Consider the following 18,931-nt stretch of genomic DNA (forward strand, 5'->3'; position numbering starts at 1 on the left):
TCTCCGACGGAAATCACACTCTTCTCATCATCAGCTCTCTCTCCTTCTCTCGGATTGTAAGGCATGATTTCTTCCCTTATCTTGACGCAATAGGTTAGGGTTTTGTCTTTTCACTGTTTGTTTGATGTGTCTCGTACTTTTAGTCTGCATTTCTCAACTGTCTCTCTGAGAACGAACACCTGGGATAAATTTATTGATCATACTGGTAGTCTTTCTTTCTTTCTTAGTATACAATTTGGGGATGCATGATCGAACAGGCAGGTAGTCTTGACCAAGGCCTTCCCTTCCAAGTTCCAAAATCCATGATTAATTTATTCCAACATCTGATGAGTGATAAGATCTCTCTATTTTTGTGTCCTCTATTACTGTTTAGTCTCTCAACTCAACTCTTTAGATCTTATAGATTATTTTAGCATAAATAATGGTGTACTTATTAATTTTGTTGCTTAAAGAATATAATTAAATTCCTAAAACAAGGCCTTAAGTTGATTACCTGTTTTTACTTGGTAATCCCACATTGGTTACCTGTTATTACTTTCTACACTATATTCTAAAAAGATTAGAGAAAACTTAGCACGACCTTACTTGAACAGGATCTGTTCTATAGGCTCGTGCATCTGTATCCTTGATCTCTAAGGAGACAGGAATCTATGTCTGGTTGATGAGACATACCCTCTAGACCAGAGCGTGATTAACAGCGCTGTTGGCTTCACCGGCTTTGGCTTGTGGGTCACATTGTTGTAGAGGATCGTTCTCAGTCAGTTCCCTGGCTGGGTTGGTCTGGTGGTTGTCTGACAGGCTCATTTTTTTTCTTATTCCTCCTGTCAAAACTTGTATTCGAGTTGCAGGGGTGATTGAATCCAGGATTGGTTAGAAACTAGGGTGGTAGTACAATTTTGGGGATAAGAATAGCAATGTTCTCAAAAATAAATTTGGCCTCAATTTGTTCATCAAATTATTGACTATTCTGCCCAAAAAATAACTTTGTCCTACAATCCAAATTCTTATGCTTGTTCTAGTTTCAACACTGTCCTTGTTGGGGGCTAAATCTTTTGTTTGTATCTAGGAGGAGAGAGCATTTGAATATGAAAAGTTACCCCCTCCCTGCTAGTGAAATAATTTTACAGCTTACACTATCTTCCTTCCATGATTAAATAATTCCATATCTCTTTATTTCTGTATCATCCTCATTTTCTTGTTCTATATTACTCTTTAGAACTTGTCTCCTTTGATTTGGGGTTATCTCTTTCATTAAACTAATTTATGTTTTGTGTAACCTTGTTTGGGTGAATATTTATATAGATTATTTGTGGATAAATTATGTTGTAATAAATTAATAATTGTGTTGATAACTTTATTTAATTAAATATAACCATATTCCAAACAAGTCCTTAAGATACCTGATGTTAATTTATATCCCACATTGCCCAGATTACCTAAGTTTCTGCAATATATATTAAGAAGGTTAGAGAATATGAATCACGACCTTACTTGAACAGGATCTGTTCTATAGGCTCGTACATCTGTATCCTTGATTTCTAAGGAGACAGGAATCTATGTCTGGTTGATGAGATGTTGCCGCTAGACCTGAGCGTGATTAACGGCGTGTTGGCCACCTGCTTTGGCTTGTGGTCACACTGTTGTAGAGGATCGTTCTCAGTCAGAGCTTCGGCCTTGGCTGGGTTGGTCTAGCGGTTGTCTGACAGACTCCCAAAAACACCTTTTCTTTTGTCAAAACCATTTCTTGGTATTTATATAGACTTACTTACCCCTTTTTAGTTGGTGACTGACTTCCTAATATTGAAGAGCTGTTTAACCATATTCCAAACAAGTCCTTGAGCTGTTTGTTGGCGGCCATGGTATGTATCCATTCAAATATAGATATGCTACCCTCAATGTGCATATCATTCCAATATTGACTATTCTTTGGTTTTGAGAAGAACTTTATGTGAAATCCATTAATAGATACAACCTTCATTTTGATTGATCCTATAAATGATCAGTGGAAGTTTATTTTTCTAACATCTCACAGGACATATCACAGTTTAGAGCTTGTTTGGTTAAATTAACTGAATGGACTGGGTTGGTCTTGCGGTTGTCTGACAGAATATTTTTTTATCGTTATGTTTTTGGCCTCTAGAGCATCAAATTTTTTTAAGCAAGACTTTACTTGAACATATCTGTTATATAGGTTTGTCTGCATACTTGATACTCTAAAAGACATGAATCTATTCCTTCTTCTGTTTGTGTGAATTTTGTTTTTATTATGTGTTTTTCTTCTTTTCAAAACATATTTTAAGGAAGACTTCTTTACTTGAAGATGATCTGTTCTGTCTCTTTGAGATCTAAAGAGACAGGAAAGTACTCCTATTTGTGTGAATATTGTTTTTATGGAAACATACTTCTTAATTAGTTATTGGAGGGCAGTCTTGCTGTTTCAGGTATGCTCTTTCTAGTTGTTGAAGGAAAAAGGAGGGTTTTTTTATATATGCTCTTTCTACTGTTTCAAATATGTCCTAATAATTTTACTGCCTAACTACTTGAGCCCAAACCTTTTCAATTCGAGTCCTTCTTAGCAAAAGAGATAAGATAATACTTAAAGAAGGTGAAAGTAAAGCAAATAATTATATATACATGAAGAAGAATATTGAATTCAGTTTCTAGCTCCAATGGCAACAACACCTTCTGAGATTGCATGCCAATCTAGTTAACCTGGTTCAAGAATTTGGAGACACTAACTATAAGAATCAATATGAAAGAAAAGATGGTTGGAAACTGTAAGAACAATGCAGGGTTGGTAAGCTAGCTAGTATATGTATTTGAAAATATAGTATAGGAGAGAGTATTTCAATATGAGAAGTTTCCCCCCTACTAATATAATCTTAACTCTATCACAGCTTTTCTCTTAACTCTGTAGAGCTAGTTGGGTTAATTTGAGTGTAATCTTGTTTGGGAAAATATTTATATGTGGATAAATTGTGGTGTAAAAATTGTGTTGATCATTTTATTTAACCATATGCCAAACAAGTCCTTGAGTTACCTGATGTTTATATCCCATATTTCCCAGATAACCTATGTTTCTGTACTATATATTAAAAAGGTTACAGTACATTAGTCACGACCTTACTTGAACAGGATCTGTTCTATAGGCTCGTACATCTGTATCCTTGATTTCTAAGGAGACAGGAATCTATGTCTGGTTGATGAGATGTTGCCGCTAGACCAGAGCGTGATTAATGGCACTGCTGGCCACCTGCTTCGGCTGTGGTCACACTGCTGTAGAGGATCGTTCTCAGTCAGTGCCTTGGCCCTGGCTGGGTTGGTCTAGCGGTCGTCTGACAGGCTTACCTTTTTTTATTATATCTTCCTGTGTAGTTGAGTGACATTATTATCCTCTTGGTTAAATTATTATTTGTGATAATTCCCCCTACAGATATGCCTATTGTAAGTTCATCTTTTGGATATGCCTGCAAGGTGTTTGATGGGATGCACTCTAAAGCAAAACCTCATTGGAAAGGACTTTTATCTACTTTTGGAATGAACGCTTTCATGAATGATCTGAACATATTTGAAAACAATAATATTTGCCTTCTTCTTCTTGTATAATTTGTCGTTGCATGGAGATGCTTGTTCTCGAATTATCCCATCCGAAGTCGTCCCTAAATAAGTACCCTTCTTTGAAGATGCCAAACTAGCAAGATACTGCATGGGAATCTTGAGATACATGCGTAACAAAGATGATTCTCTGGTTTCTATGGCTGAAACAAATGGATGCATCGGTTTCGTAGCAGAGGAACTCCAATTTCAGGAGGAGGAGGTGCAGGAAAACGCGTCATGGATTCTCCTAACACTGTTCTTGTCGGTTTGAGTACATACAGCTGGTCATGGATGAAGGGGTGATTCCTGGATTGGTTGGATTGGTAAGTGAGACATTTTTGTGTTATTGATAAAGTTTTAGAATATATTGTAATTGTATTAAAATTTACAGTCTTAGTTGTATATTGTAGTAAATTTAACCATATCCCTAAACAAAGCCTTAAGTTACTTACCAGTTATTACTTGGTGATCCCACATCAGTTTCTAGCTCCAATGGCAACAACACCTTCTGATATTGCATGCCAATCTAGTTAGCCTTCTTCAGCTGCAGGGCTGGTAAGTTAGCTAGTATATAGACAATATAGTACTGTATAGGAGAGTGTATTTCAATATGAGAAATTACCCCCCTATACTAGTATAATCTTAACTCTATCACAGTTTCATCTCTTAACTCCTTAGAGCTTGTTGGGATTATTTTAATGTAATCTTGTTTGGGTAATTATTTATATGGATTATTTGTGGATGATAAATTATGGTGTAAAAATTGTGTTGATCATTTTGTTTAATTAAATTTAACCATACTCCAAACAAGTCCTATAGTAACCTGATGTTTATATCCCTCTTTGCCCAGATAACCTAGGTTTCTGCACTATATATTAATAAGTTCAGAGATTACAAGTCACGGCCTTATTTGAACAGATCTGTTCTATAAGTTTGTACATCTGTATCCTTAATTTTAAGGAGACAGGAATATATATATGAGGTTGGTACCCAGAGCGGGATTAATGATTTGGAGAATGTTTATCTTTTCAATGGACATATTTGAAAACAAAGATATCTATGTTTATATACATGCGGCATGAAATCCATATAAGACCTTGTTGATCTTTTGTTTTGGGTGGATTTATATTCTTTTTGGGTGTGTGTTCTTATTTTTATTTTATTTTAATGATATGAACCTTGTTCTAAAAATATTTATATACATCATACATGAGATGATTTTTAATAATAATTTGACACAAACTTATTGTTGTTTTGAATGTGACATTAATATCCTCTTGAATTACTCCATAATCTAGGAAGTTACAGTTGTGAGGCTTGTGAAGCCAACTGGCTGGGCATATATTTCGTTATCAGGAGATGATCCGAGGTATGCCATCTGTGCTACTGTTTTCATAATCTAATCTAGTTGTATCACTTAATTGCTATTGTATTCTGTAAATTCTGTTATTATGATTTACAGCAAATTCATTTATGGTGTTGTTATCCATGAATGGAAATTTAGGCAAATAAAAATGTTCATCAACCTTGAGAAACTTTTGTAGACACTTTCATGTTGCAAATAGACATTTTGTGTAATAATTTGAATGGGAAGAATACACATTTGCGCCAGGTGAAAGTTTACGGGCCACAACCGTAAGCCTTCTTCTATATGTTGTTGTTCAAGGAACTGAGTTAGTTCATCACTAAATTAATCTCCCGGTTTTCCTTTTTGCAGTAATCCTGTCCCACTCCAAACGTTTCATTTCACCTCAAAGGAATTCATTACTTACTCCACTATCAGATGACAAACCACTTCTTGAGAGCTCAGGTAATTAATTGCAAATAGTTCTGAAATTCACTTTTGAATTCTCTACCTGTGTGCATTTCATTGAACTCTTGACCATTTACTAGGTCTTTTGTGTAGTACTGCTGTAAAACTCGGATATTTCTTCACTAGGTGCAAATCTTGTATGTGAATAGTTGTTTCCAATTCAAACAAGCCAATCTAAATCTAAATAGTTACCTCTATAAAACAAACAATAAGAACTTATTATAACTTAGACTTGTTGATCTTTCTCTTTTCTGCTTCTCGCCTCCTTAGGGTAGAAGAACTCAGCTTCTCTCCAGTTGTTGTTCCTTCTTCAGACACTAGATCAACAACTTCAACCTTCAGTTGGGATAAACCTTTTTCGCCTCTCTTTTTGTAGATAGCTATCCCGCCTCGTAGCGTTTCCTTACATATAAGCATACTTTTAGTTAGTTGTTTATGAAACATATTATATTCACTCGTGAACATAGAATATCTAACCTCACAACAATGGCTTCTAGTTTTTCGTCAACAATTGAAGGAAGGACCATAAGACTCTATGATAGGTTCCGTCTGAACTAACAACTCTAGCTTGATAGACTATATCATAATGATTATTATTTGCAACAATAAGATACATAAATCTGAACATTCTGCATCCTTTTTGCAATGGGTTCTATCAGATGAGTATACTGGAGAATGAATTTATTTATCTCATTATAGGAATGTCTAAAATATAAATATGTGTTTCTTACAATAGAGATCTTGATTGACTGACGTGCTTCTTACAATTATACAATCCAAACAAATAATTTATTCTTAAAAAAAAGGAATTCTTTTATGAATTTTAACTCATGGTACTTAAAGAGTACAAATTAAATCTTTAATTAATCCATTGGATTGAATGAGAATGGATTTAAAACCCTGTTTTTTTTATAAGTGGGCAACAACATTAACTAGCCAATTACCATATCTTGAACATTTTCAACTAAAACGAAAAGAAGAAAAAAAAAACTTTTGGGCTAGTTTGATAGACATATGTTTGATTTCATAGAGAGGGCGCTTTCTGATTTTGTTGATACAGAGAATGAGGATTTCCATATTCCTACGGGTAGACAAAGGGAGCTCGGTTTCACCTTTTCATCAAATGGACAAAAGGATTCTCTATTGAAGATAATGTAAATCTTTTGTCTCTTCTTTGTTTCTTTTCTGTTCGAGGGGAGGGGGATGAACAGAACATGTTCCTAATTCTTTGTGTTCTTTTTCAGGTTGGACAGGATATTATTGATGAATTGACTAAAAGCCATGGAAAGAGTTAAGCTTAACATGCGTGTGTCCGCTTTAGTATGTCCACCTTTTTCTTATTTTCAGTTAAACATGTTAACTTTGGAAGGACATCTAAAGTTATGGTTAGTTTGATACAGGTTAATGATACGATTGGAACCTTAACCGGTGGAAGATATAAGAATGCGGATGTTATTGCTGCAGTGATCTTGGGTACAAGAACCAATTCAATGCAGCACTATTCGGAATCGCAAGTAAGCTTTACCTTTTATATTATCACATATGATTCACTATTCGGAATCGCAAGTAAGCTTTACCTTTCATATTATCACTTATGATTGTTCTTGTTTAATTATTGTTGCATTTTATCAATCGTAATCTTAGACATGAGGTCATTTATCCACGAGACCTTTCAGAATTCAATTTATTGATTTTTGATCAAAAGTGTTTCGACCTGTAACTGAAATTTTCAGCTGAAAATGAGAGTCCATTTTCTAGTGTATATGACCATATTCATGTTGATGATGAGGATTAAGGAAATACAGGTAGTTTAACCTATTCACTGTTAGTTTAACCTATTCATGTTGGGGAGCTGATGCTCAACAGTTTTTCCTTAGGTTTATTCTAGTCTAATTGTCTATTGAGAACTTGTTGACATTACTATTATTGATTGTCTAGACTTAGCAAGGCTAATGTGTTTGTTAGCGGATTGAAGTGCACTGTTTTTGAGGTATATTCAAAAATTGAAAACTGAATGAACTTTTGATTGTGGAGATTGTCTTTGATCATTATATTTTTACATGTTTCAAATTTTAATGGTTTATCGGGACTTTTCTCAATATGCAAGTGATGTTGTGTATAACGATTCAAATATCTCGTCAAATTTATTCATTTATCTCCGTAAAATTACTCGAAAGATTATTATTATTTTTTTTTATCAAATTTGATAGTCATATAATATTATTGTAAATAACATTGGACTAAATGATTCTACCACTAAAATATTTAAGTGAAGTTATGTGGGGATTATGGTGTCATGGATTATTTGTCATCGATTTATAAAGTGGATTCAGATTGTTGGGAGTTTCCTCATAGGTCAAAAACATCTTCTTCAAGGCACTAGCATGAGAAAACAAACAAGCGTACATACAATAAATGCAAAACAATTCTACAATTATCAAATTACAACGTACTTATTTTTCTACGGTTACGTATCCTCGTTCATTACTTACTTTTATTCAACACTCATTGTTGATGTAAGAGATTGTTATCCGTTAGTTATCTTTTCAATGAACCCTGTAATTACGTGGTACCAAGTAAAATAATCGCAATTTATAAGGATTATGTTTCGCATTTAGCATAGGCAATGAGTCTCACTAACCGGGACTCGACAATATTAGAAGGACTAATTGCAGGCAACTATATAAATTTGAATTAAAATTCGTTATTCTTACCATAGTTTGTAAGCTGCCCAACATCCACAGTGTTTGAGTCATAATGTCAAAACAGTGTTAAAAATTTTCAAAGTGATTCAAACTAAAAAATATAGATACTTTGTACTCGGGATGTGGAACTTTGTATTATTCTGTCCTGAGATGAAAGCTTACAATAAAGCTTTCTTGTTATTTATCTCCCGAAAACCAGTGCAGTACAACTCTTATTTTTTTTTTTAAACTTGGTATATGTCTGAGCTTATTTGAAGTGTACTTGTATTGGTTTTTAAACTATATATCACCGTATTATAATCATTACTTTACCATCAACATTTCTGTCTAACGGTTTAAAATCGATACTGATTGTATGTGGTATAAAAAAAAATACATGGGAGTACATTTCAAATAAGTTCAGACATATATCAAATTTTAAAAAAACAAGTGCTTTAGCTTGCGGAGTTTTGCATTGGCTTTCGGGAGTTTAACAACATGAAAGCTTTATTTTAACTTTGATCTCGGGACAAAAAAATACAGAGTGATTTCACATCTCGAGTACAATTGTTCGTTCTATATTCTTAGTTTGAATCACTTTGAAGGGTTTTTAACACTCTCCTGGATTATTACTCAAACACTCAACACTGTGGATGTTTGGCGGCTTACAAACTATGGTAATAATAACGAATTTTTGTTCAAATTTATATTGTTGTCTACAACAGGTCCTTCCACTAATGTCGAGTCCCGGTCTGTGAGACCCCTTACCTATGTTAAATGCCGAAACAGAATCCTTATAGAATTTGATTACGATTATTTTGCTTGATACCACGTAATTATAGGGTCTATTGAAAAGATAACTAGATAACTGATAATAATCTCTTGTAGTATAGTGAAGTAGAGTTTTGTTTTAGGAACTATTGTCCCAGTTAACAATGAGCATTCTGAATGAAAGTCAGCAATGATACGATAGTAATGATACGATAGAAGTTGCAACTCTAGAAGACCTATTGCGGGCTTGTTTAATTGACTTCGGAGACAATTGTTTAATTCAAGGCTCGTTTGGTACTTATTTCTAAACCCTAACCTCCTTAAAAATGACTGATATTCTTCAGGTATAATCCTCCCTAGTGATCATTTGCAACAGGTATCAGCATTTCAATATTATGTGTACACGTTTTTTTTCGCTTCTTCCTTTTTGGCATATGCCTTTTGAATTGGTATAGACCTTTTTGAATTAGCCTGTACATGTTTTAAATCGATACATTCACGAATGTATCGATCTAATTGACTTTAGAGTCGTCACTTTAATTTTTTTCCAAATAAACTAAAGAAAAGAAACACAGTGATTCGTTTTAAGAGTTCGGTATTTGGTTACGTATTAAAAAGGGCCTACGGTACTATATCATATACGTCTGTCTTTATAAACAGTCTATACTCCTAAGTAATTGGCAAGTTGATGTTTGAAGGATTGTTACGTTTCGTTTTGAGTAAGAACTTTTTTGTTTATGTGAGAAATATCTTGATCATATTGTAACAGTACTAATCTTATTCATAAGGTATCTGACAAAGATAAAGCAATGAAAAGCATATAGCTCGATTCCCAAAAGAGAATAGATGAGTATAAACAAGGAGGACAAAATTTCGAATAGAATATTAGAAATTTATTCTGAGAAGAGAATAAATTAATCCAAAGTTCTGAGTGTTTCACTTTTGAAATTCTCAAAGTTAAGAAAACCCCAAATATAACACATTAAAACAAGTCATTTTCGAAAATGATTCCTAAAATTCCCAAAACTTCATGATAGTCAAAAATATTTTTAGAAGCTCAAAGAAAACGTGTTTGGAATTTTAGAACTTCAAATATGACATTGCAAAGATAGATATTTTTTCAAATAGGTTCTAAAAATTCAAGAAAAATTTATTTTTAGACAATCTTATAATTTCAAATATATTTTTTTGAAATTTAAAATCTAAAAACATGCTTCTTCGCACGTAGGATACAAATAGGATACAAACGATAACACTTATTAATTATATGTCTGTATAAAATTTCATACACTAATAATAATCGATAATATATACCTATAATATTCTTCTGATTATAAATGGATGGTACTTCAATCATGATATTACTGTAATGTAATAATAATACTTAATTCAAAGATTTAATATAAATAATCACATGCATGTTCATAATTCTAGTGGTAGATGATAAGAAATGAAATTGACTTGATTTGATTTGTGGTGATCTATAAATAATTAATTATCTAAACATAAGAATGAAAAAAAAAATGGAAAGAAGAGAGAGAAGAGAAATAATGCTATTAGACTTCATTTTTTTTATGGACAATATACAAACTTGTTTTTATAATCATTTAAATAGTTTGTTTGATAAGATTTCAATAACAATTGTATTATGTCTGGTTTGATGTAGTGTTTTTTTAATTAATTAAAAAAAAATCAAAATCTCATTATTAATAATTTTTTATTAAAATATTTTAATAATAAATAATTATAAGATCAAATACATCTAACTAAAGTTTATGAGATGGTCTTTTGTTATAAATATTCTTTATATATATATATTACTACATTTATTAGACAAACTAATTAGTTGATTAGCTTCAATCAAACAAGCCCTTAAAAATAGTTTGTTTATATAATCTCATTTGAGATTCACTAAATTATTAAATTGTTAAATAATAACTTTGGTTGATGCAATTTTATTACAGATTTATGTGATCACTTTTTCTTATTACTTGTTTGATATTGTTTATTTAAATTTAAATCAAATTAATTTATATCTAATTTACTTGAATTAATGAAGTAAAAAATTTAAGTCATAAATATTATTATTATATATATATTTTTATTTTAATTTATAATATTATTTAAAATATTTAATTTAGTGGGTTTAATTTTAATTATATATATTATATTTTTAAAATTAAGTAAAAATAAAATATATGTGTTATTTTAATATTTATGTAATATATATTATTTTAATATATAATATTAAATATTTATAAAATGGAGTAAAAATAAAAATATATATATTATTTTAATATTTATATAATATATTTTATTTAATATATGTATTATTAATTTTAATTATATATTTATATTTATAAAATAGAGTAATTATTGAGTTTATGGTAAAATATGTCTAATTAATGATTTAAAGAAAGAAACGTGGATATTTTAAAAATGTGAATATGAACGTATGTATTTTGGAAAAATATTGTTTAAAAGGTGAGTAGACAAGGAAATGTTCAACTAGCCACACTCTTTAAGAACGGGATATATCAAAAGCCCCTCACCATTATAACCTCTCTGGATTTTTGTAACTGTCTCCTCCCCACTCGAAAACTGCACCTCTTCACTTGAATCCCCTTCTCTTTTTGTCCTCAGCCGAAAAAAATTAAGATTCTCAAAGGGTACGCTAGTCATTAACCCGTCATGCTCCCTTTACCCTTTTTAATTTTATTTCCAAATTTTTGCTTGTTTGGCCATTCCCTTAAGCACCCTAATCTTACATAAATCGTTTCGGCTTTGTCTTTGTTCCAATGACCGTGAATTTTTTATGAAAAATTGCTAACATAACGAACTTCAATATCCCTTTCGAATCAGACAAAATTGTCCTTCCTAGCCCGACTTACAATTTTTAAAATTTTTTATTTATTTAACCTTCAGCACTTTCGCAACTCTTGTACCCGCGACTTCATGTGCCCACATCGTTGGACTCAGGACTCCTCTCATTATGAGGTAGTAGGAATTTGAAAGGTGGGAGTCTTGCCCACAACTTTCGTTTTTTAAAAAAATTCTAACACGGTCTGTGTTGATCAGGAAAATAACTGTACCGAAACATGTTGATTCACTCACCAATTTCACAACGGGCGACCTAGGACCTAGGGTGAGCTGTGTGTCGAACTGAGTGGCATACTTGGTATAAATGGAAATCTAACACAAAGAGCTTTTCAAATGGTAGCTCATAAACCCAAAATGGACCTGTGATTCAAAAGTCATGAATTTTAGAATTATAGCATACCACCATTTAGCTCCTGGGATTCAGACCTGGAGTGTTGCCTCTATTGTACTGATCGGGCGAGTGCCTTAGTGGTCGAGCCAAGGTTCGGGGCCGATGTCATTCGAACGGTATATGAATCAACTTCCCAACCCAAGTTGAATCACCCGAAACCATCAACTACAACTCAAGTTAAAAAAAAAAATTAAGTAGAAGGGTGTCCAAGTTGATTTTCCTTTAGACACATTTTCTTTATGTCGGTATTTCTACCATTTCGAGGATCCTAAAGCAAAACTTTTCCAAATGGTTCCATTTCGAGGATCCTAAAGCAAATCTTTTCCAAATGGTTCTTGTAGAGGACACATTTCCCTTTCCAAAAAATCCAAAATGGTCAAATACCATTGAGTATTGAGGCCGTAGCGAATTTTGGAAAATCAGGGTCTATTGGAGCTTAATGTCAATCCAAAACTCAAATTCGCCTCTTTTCAAATAATCCAACTTTTCAACTTCAGAAGACCGGTCAACACCTCCTTCGTTAGGTTGACAAGTGTTTAACCCTTCTTTGACCCGGATGGGCTCATCAATTGACGAGTTGACTCAGGTTTGACCCGTTATTTCATTTTCTCCTTTTTTGAACGCCTTCTGCACACATTTGCAAACAACAATAGTATACTCAAAATTTTTGATTTTTCAAAACGTAAAGTATGAACATGTCATGGATTCCGAAAATTGAGTCGTTATAAAAAATGGCAGTTTGACTCATAAATTGGCTTCAAAATAACCATTTGATACATTTTCTTTAACAACAATATTATATTCAAATTTCACGATTTTTCGTGCCGGTTATTCAAAAGGTACAATGGAACTCGGAACTTGAGTATATTTGAAATTGTTCCTTTGTATCATCGTTTTTAGGCTTTTTTGATCCGGTTTTCAAAAGATATTTGTTTTTCTTAGTTTTTTATGGTCCAATAAACAAGCATGAGCATTATATTAGACCAGATTTTTTAATTATATATCTAAGGTGTAAAAATGGGGTATCTACAAAATGCCCCTCTTGGATAGTGTTTAGAGAAAAGTCTCGTATTTTCATAAAACGTGTGTCCAAGTCTGAACAATAGGCACCACATTTTTTAAAACCCGAGCTGAATGAACAAAAGAGAAAAGAAAGATACAACCTGATATTGTATGTCTTTCATTAATTTTCTCGTTTAGATTTTACACATTCGAAGGAAACAGAGGCATTAATCTTGCAACGATCCTCGTGGTGTATCTGTAAGTGAAACCAGACATTATAACAAGTTTCATATCAAGCTTACATGAGGATTCAGGGAAGAAATCATCATGTCATTATCTGATCTAACAACAGATAGTCATGAGCCATCTTTTCACAACCGATCTTGTGTGAATTCTCATCAGGTGGCAAGAGTAAATAACCTGCAAAACAAGGGAAACACAATGATAAGGCCCGTAGGCCATTAGTTCAACAATCAATTAACAACCTTCGTCATACACCCTCATCGAGGAACCTACAACTCAGAGTGTCGTCTTTAAGGTTTACCGATCGACAAAATAACCGTACGTTGAAACTTTCTAGAACCACATACCCTTCCGGGGTATACTTTAACAAAACAACATAATCATTTGCCTTCAAAGAATTGAAATCATCGAGGCCAAAATAGTCTCGATGAAGAAGACAACATGCCACAATCCATGTAGGATCCTCGTGGCTTTAAGCATTCATAAGAATTTTTTTTATCTTTTTTCTCGCGTGAACACCTTAGCAATGCTATTCACGACGATCAGAGATATAGAAAACAACCGCCTCTCGACTGCAAGAGGAAATCGAAGCAGGGGTTTTCTCTAATGAAGGAACCTCGTATTACAACCCCCTAAAGAATTGAAATAGCTTGAACCTTAAAGCACAAATTCTCGTATGAACATCCAGCGGTGGTGTTCACGACAATCAGATATAGAGAAAATAATCATCTCTCCGACTGCAAAAACAAATCGAAGCAGGGGTTTTTCCCAATGAAGGAAACCTCGTACTACAATTTTCGTGAAGAATTACAGAGCAAACAACATAAGTGTGAAAAATAAAGAACGGAGGTAGAAATACTTACCTGATATCATGGTTGGGCTTACGCTTCAGCCCATCTGGTAAAAGACGAGGTTTACTGCCAATGATAAGGGGTTCACGCTTAGACTCTTTCGTGAAAGTTTCGCTACCGACATGGGGTTATGCTAACTTTGCATCTGAGAGGATCTTTGATGCCGGTATGGGCATACTACTAACTCTTTACTAACTCTTTCGTGAAGGTTTCGTTACGCACTTGGGACTTACGTTAACCTTGCATCCGAGAGGAGCTTCACTTGCCGGATTGGTCTTACTGCTAACTCTTTCGTGAAAGTTTCGTTGTGGACTTGGGCCTTACTGCTAACTTTGCATCCGAGAGGAGCTTAGCTTTCCGGATTGGTCTTACTGGCTAACTCTTTCGTGAAAACTTCACTGCCGACTTAGGTCTTATTGCTAACTTTTCATCCGAGAGGAGTTTCGCTTGCCGGATTGGTCTTACTACTAACTCTTCCGTAAAAGTTTCGTTGCCGACTTGGGTCTTACTGCTAACTTTGCATCCGAGAGGAGCTTCGTTTGCCATGTTAATCTTATTGCTAACTCTTTCGTGAAAGTTTCGCTGCTGACTTGGGTCTTACTGCTAACTTTGCATCCGAGAGGAGCTTCGCTTGTCGGATTAGTCTTACTGCTAACTCTTTCGTGAAAGTTTCGCTGTCGACTTGGGTCTTACTGCTAACTTTGTATCCGAGAGGAGCTTCGCTTGCCGGATTGGTCTTACTATTAACTCTTTCGTGAAAGTTTCGCTAGCGACTTGGGTCTTACTACTAACTTTGCATCCGAGAGGAGCTTCGCTTATCGGGTTGGTCTTAGTGCTAACTCTATAACACTTTTAGGTTTGATATGTATATTTGTTCAATGATAGTTTTTATTTTACCGAAAATTTTATACATTAATACTTAACTCAAAATGTCAAATGTTTAGTGTATATAAAGACTTTTAAAATAAAAAGCTTACAAAATTTTCAAAAAATGTGTTAACATTAGTTATTTGTTCATACATAAAATTGTTGACCACTAATAAAAAAAAAAAATTTAATCTATTATTATATATATAATTAATTGTAAAAATAATAATAACCAAATAACATTAAAAATCTAATTATATTAATTCTTTTATATAAATTAGTAATATATTTTTAATTTATAACTTTATGTAAATAATATTATAAAATAATTTATAATTTTTTTTAATAGTTTAATTAATATATGAATTTATGTAAAGAGTGAAATTTGAACTTGTTATATCACTCATATCTAACCATAAAAAAATAAAAATTAATAAAATGGATAGATGTTTAAATATGTTAAATATAGATATAAATAAATGTTTTATCTAAATAAACCAATCCGATAATATAAAATATAGATATTAAAATAGTTTAATTAAACCAGGCCCAAATATCTCTACTCTATAAACCCTAATTGTGTTTCTTCAACTAAACCCACAACTGATCATCATCATCATCTTCAACCTCCGAACGCTCAATTCTCAAAGACGACATTTCAGACGCCGCCGCAAGACCCTGCAACATCGTCATTATCTCAGCAGCATCTTCCAAGAAATACTTAGCCTTACTAGGTTTCTGTCCAACCGTACATGCAAACACTTCAGCCAAAGGATTAAGATTCGGTCCATTAGCCGCATTCGTTATAACCTCAAACATATCTTCATCCGATCGATCATCTCCAATACAAAGAACAAAATCCGGTACCATTCCTTTCTTCCTCATTATATCTATCAATCTTTCCGCCACAATACCCTTGTTCACGCCCTGTTTTAAGTTTTCAACAGATACCCAATATTAATTTAGTTCATAGTTCATACCCTTTTTGAAGAATCGTTGGATTGATTAACTTTACTAACCTGAGGAATAACTTCTACGATTCTATGACCGCTCTTGACTGAAACTGGTTCGTTTGCTAGAACGCTTTTGAGATGATCTAACAGTTCCTTTGCTTGACAAGAACCGAAATCAGGATCTGCGTGTTGATAATTCCAGACCATTGAACTCTCTTTTGGATCGATCGTTGAACCATCGGTTGTTTCTGTGTATAATTGCATCACTGGTTCGGCTATTTGTTTCCATTCGAAATCTTGAACTGGAACGCAAGTTAACCATTCTTCATCTTGGCTGGACCTGAAAAAACAGAACAAGGGTATTTTGGTAATTTTGATATACCCGAATAAACGGTTAAATTTTAAAAAATTTGTACCTTAGGAAATAACCATGTTCGGCCGCCATTCCGAGTTTGTCGCACGAAGAAAACCAATGGGAGAGTGTTTTACGATCTTTACCACTAGCAACAAACACAACATTTTTCGGGTCCTTACACAAGCTATTCAAGACCGCGAGTGCTTGCGAATGAGGAGATTTGCTAATAGAAATTGGAGTTTTCATCATCGTGCTATCGTAATCTAATAAAATAGCTCGGTTTTTAGTACTTTTATAAGCCGACACAATGTAATCAACCGAAAGCTTCTTAAAATTTGGATCCAATGCAATCACACGAAAGCCTAAACCAAAACCAACTCCCCACCATTTCCTATTCACATGTTGGCTACATGCTCTTCGAAGATCTTGTAGGAAACTCATTGCCCAATATCCAACATCATGTGTACTAACGTACTTATAATGTTTTTCATGTCTCAATTGTTTCTCGCAATCACCAATATTCAAACACGAACTCATTGCTTCGCCAACTGACTCGACGTTCCACGGATTGACACGAATGGCTCCACTTAAAGAAGGTGAACACCCTATAAATTCCGATATCACAAGCATACTTGTTTTCGGAACCAAGCCACTTATTCCCAATTTTTCATTTATATTCGCGTTTCCTTGTCGACAAATAATATACTCGTAAGGAATAAGATTCATCCCATCTCTCACAGCCGTAACCAAACAACATTCCGCGATCACGTAATAGGCTAATCGCTCATAGAATTGAAGCGGGTCTTCGATCAACACAACCGGGTCGTACCCGGGTTGCCCGAACGTTTCATTGATTCTTTCCACCGTTGCATACGTTTCAGACCGAACATCCTCCACATCTTTTCCTCGTCCTCTAGCCGGATTCGCGATTTGTACAAGTACGAATCTACCCCTCTTATCAGGATGCTGAATAAGTAACTGCTCGAAAGCTAATAATTTCAAACTTATTCCTTTGAAAATATCCATATCATCAACCCCGAGTAAAACGGTTCGATTATGAAACCGATCACTCAACTCCACGACCCGGGTTACAGTCTCGGGTAGGGCTAAAACAGATTCAAGTTGACCCATATGGATTCCAACAGGTAAAATCTTGATGTTTACATTTCGCCCATAGTATTCAAGTCCAATATGACCTCTTTTCGATTGATAAGAAAGACCCAACAATCTACTGCAACAAGATAAGAAATGTCTAGCGTAATCGAATGTATGAAACCCAATTAGGTCCGAGTTTAATAAAGCTCGAAGAATCAAATCTCTTACAGGTAAAGTTCTGTAAATTTCAGAAGATGGAAATGGGCTATGAAGAAAGAAACCCATCTTCAATCTATTGAATCTTCTCCTGAGAAAAGTTGGTAAGATCATCAAATGGTAATCATGAATCCAAACGAAATCATCATCTGGGTTTATAACTTCCATTACTTTATCAGCAAAGATCTTGTTAACAGAGACATAAGCTTGCCATAGTGAACGATCAAAACGGCCACCAAAATCAGGTGATAATGGAAGCATGTAATGAAACAATGGCCATAGATGTTGTTTACAGAATCCATGGTAGTATCGACTGAAAAGCTCAGGAGGTATGAAAGCCGGTACACATTTGAATGTTTCGAGTAGAGTTTGAGCAACTTCATCTTGTTCGTTTGGATCGATTTCTTCTTTTAAACATCCGACATAGATTACTTCCATATCTTCTCCCAACCCATCTTTTAGTTGTAGAAGTAAGGAATCTTCGTCCCAATTGAAAACCCAACTTTCCTTTTTACCGTTGGTAATTCGATTTGCCCGGAGGGGGAGTTGGTTTGCAACGATGATCATCTTGTCCTGAGAAATTGAGGATGAAGAATCTGATCCTACACTTTTATTGTCATCGTCTACTTCAGATAAGAAACTGGAAACCGTTGACACTCGAGAGAATTTCTTCCCCAATCGACTAATCGGAGATTCGCCGGAAGTAAGATCCAATAAATTGGAATATGATCTTGAAACCATTATACTATTGAATACAATCAAACCCAGTCGTCATAATCAATTAATCATACAAAAACAAGAAACAAAAACAAAATGCAACTTGATTATAAGAGATGGGTAATAGATAGAACTAAGATCTGAAACACCCAAATTACAAAGATGGCATAATCATCATCATCATCATGATCAACTATAGGGTTTAAAAGGAGATTTGAATAGAAAAGACTGAAAGAGGAAGTGGGTAAGAGTCAACTTGTTAAAAAAAGGGATTTGAATCGAAATTTTTTTCAAAAAATCATAAGAAAGAAGGAAAAGTTGCATTTCAAAGTTGCAGAAACGAAGAGCTACAGCACTGAAAGCAGAGAGAGTGGAGAAATTCTTTTGAGCTTGCCTTTCAAAGGACGATCTGCTTTCTTTAGTGGGTTGGTGTGAAAACAGCTTCAATTATTCCCACCAAAAAAAAAACCCAAGATTTCTGTCGCTTTTAAGCTCT

At 33.9% G+C, this 18,931-nt stretch overlaps 1 protein-coding gene, 3 non-coding genes and 1 pseudogene across 4 annotated transcripts; 3 read left to right on the top strand and 2 right to left on the bottom strand.

Moving 5' to 3' along the window:
- Positions 1–575: 575 nt before the first annotated feature.
- Positions 576–801, top strand: LOC124944202. The gene has a single exon (XR_007099850.1). It is a non-coding gene; the product is annotated as a small nucleolar RNA U3 (small nucleolar RNA).
- A 680-nt stretch (positions 802–1,481) lies between these two features.
- LOC124944196 lies at positions 1,482–1,709 on the top strand. The gene has a single exon (XR_007099844.1). It is a non-coding gene; the product is annotated as a small nucleolar RNA U3 (small nucleolar RNA).
- A 1,408-nt stretch (positions 1,710–3,117) lies between these two features.
- LOC124944193 lies at positions 3,118–3,345 on the top strand. Its single transcript, XR_007099841.1, has one exon. It is a non-coding gene; the product is annotated as a small nucleolar RNA U3 (small nucleolar RNA).
- Positions 3,346–5,500: 2,155 nt separating this feature from the next.
- Positions 5,501–6,487, bottom strand: LOC124942946 (annotated as a pseudogene).
- Positions 6,488–15,546: 9,059 nt separating this feature from the next.
- LOC124941769 (alpha,alpha-trehalose-phosphate synthase [UDP-forming] 5-like) lies at positions 15,547–18,514 on the bottom strand. Its single transcript, XM_047482122.1, has 3 exons — positions 16,469–18,514; positions 16,119–16,392; positions 15,547–16,026 (listed from the first exon to the last, which is right to left on the bottom strand). The coding sequence occupies exons 1-3, from the start codon at positions 18,457–18,459 to the stop codon at positions 15,691–15,693; spliced, it is 2,601 nt and encodes an 866-aa protein (XP_047338078.1). The 5' UTR covers positions 18,460–18,514; the 3' UTR covers positions 15,547–15,690.
- Between the last annotated feature and the right edge of the window lie 417 nt (positions 18,515–18,931).

The sequence above is a fragment of the Impatiens glandulifera genome, chromosome 6 (genome assembly GCF_907164915.1).
Source record: "Impatiens glandulifera chromosome 6, dImpGla2.1, whole genome shotgun sequence".
Taxonomy (NCBI): domain Eukaryota; kingdom Viridiplantae; phylum Streptophyta; class Magnoliopsida; order Ericales; family Balsaminaceae; genus Impatiens; species Impatiens glandulifera.